Source organism: Habropoda laboriosa, unplaced genomic scaffold, assembly GCF_001263275.1.
Source record: "Habropoda laboriosa isolate 0110345459 unplaced genomic scaffold, ASM126327v1 scaffold5732, whole genome shotgun sequence".
Lineage (NCBI taxonomy): Eukaryota > Metazoa > Arthropoda > Insecta > Hymenoptera > Apidae > Habropoda > Habropoda laboriosa.
This window is the reverse complement of record NW_017105621.1, coordinates 1-6,646: the sequence shown is the minus strand read 5'-3', so window position 1 is coordinate 6,646 and position 6,646 is coordinate 1. Positions and strand designations below refer to the sequence as shown.

The window sequence follows — 6,646 nt, the reverse complement described above, 5'->3', positions numbered from 1 at the left end:
GACTAATTCCGTGAATTTCGGCATTCGCGTGTTTTCTAAGGTGCGTTCCCACGCTCGCCGCGTCTTTTTGTCAAGTTTACGTACGATGATATATGCTAAGATGGAGTTCCACATTTCCACGGGTTCTTTTAGCGCCTTTAGGGCATTGACATGCATTAATGCGGTCTCCTTTAATGCTTGTATATTCAGCGGAGATTTCTGGCAATTCTAGAATCGCTCTTATGTGTGTCTGAATTATTTGACGCGGCCTATCACAACGCTGTTTAAGTAACTCCCAAGCTACCTTGTAATTTTCTTCTGATGCAGTCAGTGGCTCAATTATTGTGGCTACACTACCGCGCAGAGAATTTTTTAACAAATAAAACTTCTGTACTGCAGGAATATTAACATCGTTATGTACTAATGACTGAAACGTGTCATGGAAGCTGTACCAATCTATGGGATTGCCGTCAAACGGACGGATTTCGATTTTAGGCAATAACGTGTTGCCGTGATTGATAGTGATATTTGAATTCCTAGTAGAACCCGAATGTGAAGACGGAGTACCTGGTTCAGAGGTTGTCTGATTAACTGACAGCGCGCGAAGCCGTTGATTTATAACCTTTGCGCATTTAAAATAGTGCTCCTCAAATCGAGACCTTTCCAATTCCTGATCTGAATCAAGCTGTGTTTCTTCGGCCAGTATCTCTATTTCTAACTGAGTTTTCAAAAAGGCTTGATAACTTTCCTCTAGTTTTGTTTTACGCGTTTCTATGTCATCGATGTCCACCTCCGCGCTTTCGCTGAAGTACCCGATTAACCGCGTTACATTCCCTTTGATAATTGCACGAGTTTTAATTAACGATCTAAGTTGTGCAGGGGCAGCCATTTTGTTCCTTTTAATTTGTCTTTAAAATACTTAATTTCGAATCGACTGGAAATGTATGGAATACTGGAAGGATGGAGTACAAGGTGTAACAGGAGATTCTCTAAGCTTACTTGACTGTTGCTTCCTGACGTTATGAAGAAGAAATTTGCTTCTCCACTGATGTTGACTGGTTACTTTCCAAACGGGACGTCCGTGCAATGGCCTGGTATTTGACGTTTCCACAACGTCGTTGATGATCGTGGTCACGTGACAAATTATTTGTTTTTTACCACAGATTGTTTTCCCTCAATTTTAACACGTATTCACAGATTATAACAAGCACAACAATTGCACTGTTTATTATGTGTTACACTCGGAGTGACGTTCACTTGAGTTTGTTCGACCTCGTTTACACGGTTCCGTATCTGGCTCCAAGGACCAATGTCTAGGCGTGAGCAATTTAACAATTTGTAGTGTGAAAGAGAGTCTTTCGTGTATGCTCACTTCAAACGTCAACGTTTGTTGAAATTGAATACTGGAATGTGGTGAAAGAATGATGTCACGAGTATACATAACACTTAAACTTTAAATTTATTCTACAACTGTTGAATTAGAAAAACGCGTTAGACTGGTGATAATAATTTCTGTGTTGAATAGCTGATAGTTTTTTAGAATCTCTCGTCCTTTGAAGGAAGTCGTGCTTAAATAATAAATGCGGACACGTGAAAATGGGAATGACGATGTCTGATTGTAGTTTTAATTTGGTAGGGGAAGCCGCCGTGACCCTCAGGTACTGCAAGTACCTTCGAGTGGCATGTGTCGGATTTTCCCCATGCCTTAACCGTAGCAGGTAATATTTTATTAGTTGCCCTGACTCGGCCAAGGTAAATGAAAATTAACACGGCCGAGGTAAAATTCTTAATCCTACTACAAAAGGGGCAATCGTCGCTATACATTCAAAGAAGGTGAAATATGCACAATGGTTTTACTTATAATTAGTTTTACGCCTTAACACCGATTACCCGAGTATTTCACGAGTAACCCGGCTACCTCTTAAGTAACAGCTCTAATTCTAACGCAATAAAAAAAATTTCAAAACGGCCCAATCAAAAGTATTTCCATAGTTCGTCGCAGCGAAAGGGTTAAAGCAAGAAATAAATTTCCGAACGAATCTAAACTCGGTTGCAATTCAATCTCCCCGTCCAATCACTTTCCATCCCCGTGTCTCCTCCTCGTCTAAGCTCGATGTTTTCCCAGGTGAACGTTGAATCGCGAGATCCTCGTTACATCTCCGAGGAATTCTGCCGGCCCCCTCATTCACCTCCGTTGGCCGACCTACTGTCGGATGAATCGCGACGGACGAGTTACCGCGATTTTTCCCGCACCAGAGAACCCGTACGGGGATCTAGTTGCCAGGCAGGATTAAACGAAGTTCACGTTCCTAAAGTCGCTATTACCCGTGACACGTAGAAAGTTTATAGCCCAGAAAGAGGAACGAAGAGGGTGAGGATCACTCTCTCTCTCTCTCTTTCTGGATCGATTTTGGCCGCCTCATGGCTCTACCCTGGCCTTCCTCTTCGCTTCTCAGTCGAACGTCTGTCGTTTTCTCCTACCACCCACCCCTCCCGTTCCCTCAACGTTATGTATAACGCTTACCCCTGGAGTTTGCCCCGGCCAACAGCCCCGAGAAAATGTAATTCCATCGTACAGTCGAACTTTCAGCTTTAATGTTTGCCCGATTTATCGTTGGACCGACTCGCAAGCCAGCTTCGATCACAAAAGGGATTCACCGAGATTGTCCTTGTTTTTCAGCGTGTTTATCGCGGAGGAGGGTGAAGGAGGGACGACGTGCGTGTTAAACAGCCTGTACACGGTGATTGGATGAAGTTTCTGGATGGATTTGTTGGTTCGGGAGATTGTTCGAGGATTGTCTCTTTTGAAACTTACGTTTTAAGGTAGGAGGTATGGTTGGTGTAAGGGTATTGTTATTACGAAATGTTTGTTGCGTTCATTGAACGTTCTTATGTACTTCTTATTGCTTTTAATTTGTCGATTTTTTCTATTTTTCTAATTTTCCAGGTGGATTGGGAATTGTTCTTCGTTTTTAGGTACTTCACGCATAGAGCTTTGGAAATATGATTTTTCAATCCCCTTCTCGACTTTTTCAATATAAGACAGATGACTCGCTTAACTCTCCCCACGAATTTTCAAAAACGCCTTTTCTCGAAAACTCGCGAATTTTCTGCGTATAATCACAGATAGAATTAACACTAAAATAGAGCAGATTTTCTCGTTTCATTTAATTCTCTCCACGAACTTTCCAACCCCTTCTACACTTTTCCCCATATAATCACAGACGACAAAAATCCCAGATAAATTTCCTCTCTCCCCCAAATTTTCAAAAATACCAAGAAACCCAATACAGAAGACCCCATCGTCCTCCAATATTCCACAAAACCAACTTAATCTATCGCGCTTATCGCTTAATATAATACTTTTCCTTAAAGCTAACTTAATCTAGAAGGCAGTCTTATGTGTATAGAAAGGCACTTAGAAAACTATACATTTTTTTGGTTTCTTTACAGCCGCAAAATTGGGAGGGGGAAGGGAAGGGAGGAGGAAGGGAAAGGGGAGTAGGAGTATATACTTGTTATTTTATGCTAGTTTGCTTTTTTTTTTTTTTATCCTCTAACTTAACATTACGTGTTTGTGCTAGTTCAGGAGAACTATGTTATGCTCAGAATGTAGTATTTTATGTGTACGTTGAACTAGTACGATTATACACACTCACTCTCGCGCATTCAAACACCCATTCATACACCCATTCATCCATAATCGCACGCCTATATGTTTGTACGTCCATAGGCTTATACATATGTCTACATATTTACAAGTTACATATAGTATGAATGATACCGAGTTTAGGAAGAGAGAGAAATAGAAAATTAAATAAATAGAATACTAGCAGTGATAGATAAGAGAGAAACAGGAAAAAATAAACATACTCCCCGGCGGGGAATCGAACCCCGGTCTCCCGCGTGACAGGCGGGGATACTAACCACTATACTACCGAGGATTTGAACGGTAGTGTTTTTTATTAAGGCCTATTTGAATGAGATTTGTGTTTGTGTTTTGTGTTTGTTGTGTTAATGTAGTAACCACCAATATCTTTTTGTGTTGCGGCGGTGTGCGTCTGTTTTGTCGATTTTTGAGAGTTTACAACTAAGTCTTGTGTTTATGTCGTTGTCTTGTATGTCTGTTGAATACAGAATTTTTTTGTCGTCTGCTTTCCGTGTGGTATGGTAAATAAGTGGTGTGTTGTCTTTGTCCTGTATGTATCCTTCGCTGTCTAGATGAATAAATGCTTCGGGTGGGATGTAGCCGGTGTGTCGTGTTTTTTCGTGGTATTGTGTATTGGGATATATGGAGCTATTTATTAAACTATTGCTTTTCACGCTTCTAATGTTTGCCCAGTGGTTTCTGATAAGTTTTAGTATATGAAGATCTATTCTAATGATGTTGGCGAGTTCGTATAGTTTGTGGTTACTGATTAGTTTAGTGTAATTTGATTCAGGTGTCCTGTATTTACCTATGCAAGCTCTGAGGCATTTGCGTTCAAATATTCTAATTTTTTCCATCGTGCTTGCAGAGATGTTGAACCACGTGGGGCATGCGTATGTCAAAATGGGTCTAATTAGTGTTTTGTAGCAAATTATTTTTGTGTGTGTGTTCAGGTCTTTGCAGTAAAACAGTCGTTTGTGGCTAGCAAATGCTTTTTGTGCTTTTTCAATTTGTGTATTGATGTGATTGTAATAGTTTAGTTTGTAGTCTATGTGTACTCCTAAGTAGCGAACAGTGTTTCTGTTTTGAAGTTTAGTCTGTGGGTTGCGTGTGTCATGTAGGTGGAAGTGTTTTGTATGTCTGCGTACGTCTGCGTTTGCGTTCGAGATTTTAGATATGTACGGTCTGAACAGTATTGTTTCACATTTGTCTGTGTTAATCTTCAGCCTCCAGGTGTGAAAATAGTCCTGAATTTTTGTGAATATGTCTTGTAGTTGTGTTTTTATGTTTGACGGTTTACTGTCTTTAGTGTATATTAGTAGATCGTCTGCAAAAGCTATTGCAAATTTGTCGGTGTCGTTGTTGAGTCCGTACATGTTCAGTAAGTCGCTTATGAATATGCTAAACAGGATGGGTGAATTGACCGTGCCTTGTTGGAGTCCGTTTTTAATTTGAAAAATTTCAGAGGAGGCGTATGTTTTTTCCGCCACTCTGAATTCTTTTCCATGAAGCATGCTCCAGATCATTTTGGTCAGATGTTGCGGGAACCTCTTTTTTAACAATTTGAAAAAGAGGCCGTCCCACCAGACCGTGTCGAAAGCTTTCTCGAGGTCTACGAAGAGCGCCCCGACGCATTCGTCGGCGTTCCTCGCCCAGCAGATATCTGATATGAATTTAGTGATGGCGTGTGTTGTGGAATGCTGGTGCCTGAATCCGAATTGCGTCTCTGGGATAACGCTATTCTTATCACAGTACTTCCATATGGCGTTATTGATTGTTGTTTCGAATACTTTACTGATGTTTGCGAGTAAACTGATTGGACGGTAGTCAGTTGGATTACTACCATCCTTTCCTTTTTTCTTTATCGCAATTAGTTTTGCTGTTTTCCAGGCGGTGGGGAAATACATGCAGTTGAGGCAGTTGTTGAATATGATTGTATAGTTATATGAATAGTGGAGTGGGAGGTTTTTGAGGGCTATGTTAGGGACGTTGTCGAAGCTGGAGGATTTTTTGTTGTTCAGTTTTTTTAATGTCCGTATTATTTTAGTGTGGGAAGTAAAATAGTCGGGGGCAGTTTTGTCTTCGTCCGGGTTGTCTGCTGTATTGGTATTGTTGAATGTACATATCGTTCTATTGTGAGTTCTGTCTTCGAGTATTTCATGTTCTAGTGTGGCAATTTTATGTTTAATGATGTTGGTGAGTTGTTGTTTGCCCATGTGTTGGTTTTGTGTGTGAACTGCTTCAAAGTGTGTGCCCAGTACATTTAATTTTTGTTCTGTGTCTGTGATTATTATATTGTTTTGTGTGTCTGTTTGTTGAGTGATGGGGATTACGTTGGTTTTTTGGAAAAGGTGTATATTAGTCAGTGGTATTTTAAGGGTTTCTATGTTGTTGCAGTTTCTATGTCGAAATATGCTGTTAATTGTAGGGAAGAATTTACTGGAGTTTCGTGGGGATATACCGGATATTTTCTTTTTCCAGAAACTGTTGACTGATTCGTGGAAAGCTTTTTTTAGTTCGTTACGGGTTGTTTTTAGTATGTCTTTGTATGCTGCTATTAATGTATCGTTTACGTGTGTGTAATTCTCTGGTTTTGTCAGTCTGTTTATCTGTGTGAGTAAGTAGCTTTTTTGTTGACGCAATCTTTTGATGTGTGGAGTTACGTACTTGTCGGCTGAGTTTCGGTTGTTTGGTATTCGTGGTGTTGCTTGGTCGATTGCGTTGTTAATGTGGTTGCTGAATTTGTCAATGTATTCGTCTATTTCGTCTATCGTTAAGTTTCTGTTGTTCGGTAACATCGTGTCGTCCGTTTTTACTAGGTAATTTTTGAATTTTGACCAATCGGTTTTGTTGAAGTTAAGTTTGTCGGGTGTAACAATTTCGTCTATTTCCAGGATATGCATTGTCGGGATGGAGATTTGTATTTTAACCGCTCTGTGGTCGCTGTCGTAGTCGAAAGAGTCGAGTGTTTTGTGGCTGGGTGTGTTGTGAAATTTGATCCGATTGTCGGCTAAGCAG

At 40.4% G+C, this 6,646-nt stretch overlaps 2 protein-coding genes and 1 non-coding gene across 3 annotated transcripts; all 3 read right to left on the bottom strand.

Annotated features, from left to right (window-relative positions):
- Nucleotides 1-76: 76 nt before the first annotated feature.
- LOC108570036 lies at nt 77-868 on the bottom strand. Its single transcript, XM_017941565.1, has one exon. The coding sequence runs from the start codon at nt 866-868 to the stop codon at nt 77-79; it is 792 nt and encodes a 263-aa protein (XP_017797054.1).
- A 2,983-nt stretch (nt 869-3,851) lies between these two features.
- Trnad-guc lies at nt 3,852-3,923 on the bottom strand. Its single transcript has one exon. It is a non-coding gene; the product is annotated as a tRNA-Asp (tRNA).
- A 70-nt stretch (nt 3,924-3,993) lies between these two features.
- Nucleotides 3,994-6,531, bottom strand: LOC108578271. The gene has a single exon (XM_017941564.1). The coding sequence runs from the start codon at nt 6,529-6,531 to the stop codon at nt 3,994-3,996; it is 2,538 nt and encodes an 845-aa protein (XP_017797053.1).
- Between the last annotated feature and the right edge of the window lie 115 nt (nt 6,532-6,646).

Bases quoted from the DNA above. Each gene is read 5' to 3' on its own strand.
- LOC108578271 (XM_017941564.1), bottom strand. From the start codon at position 6,531: ATGCATATCCTGGAAATAGACGAAATTGTTACACCCGACAAACTTAAC.
- LOC108570036 (XM_017941565.1), bottom strand. From the start codon at position 868: ATGGCTGCCCCTGCACAACTTAGATCGTTAATTAAAACTCGTGCAATT.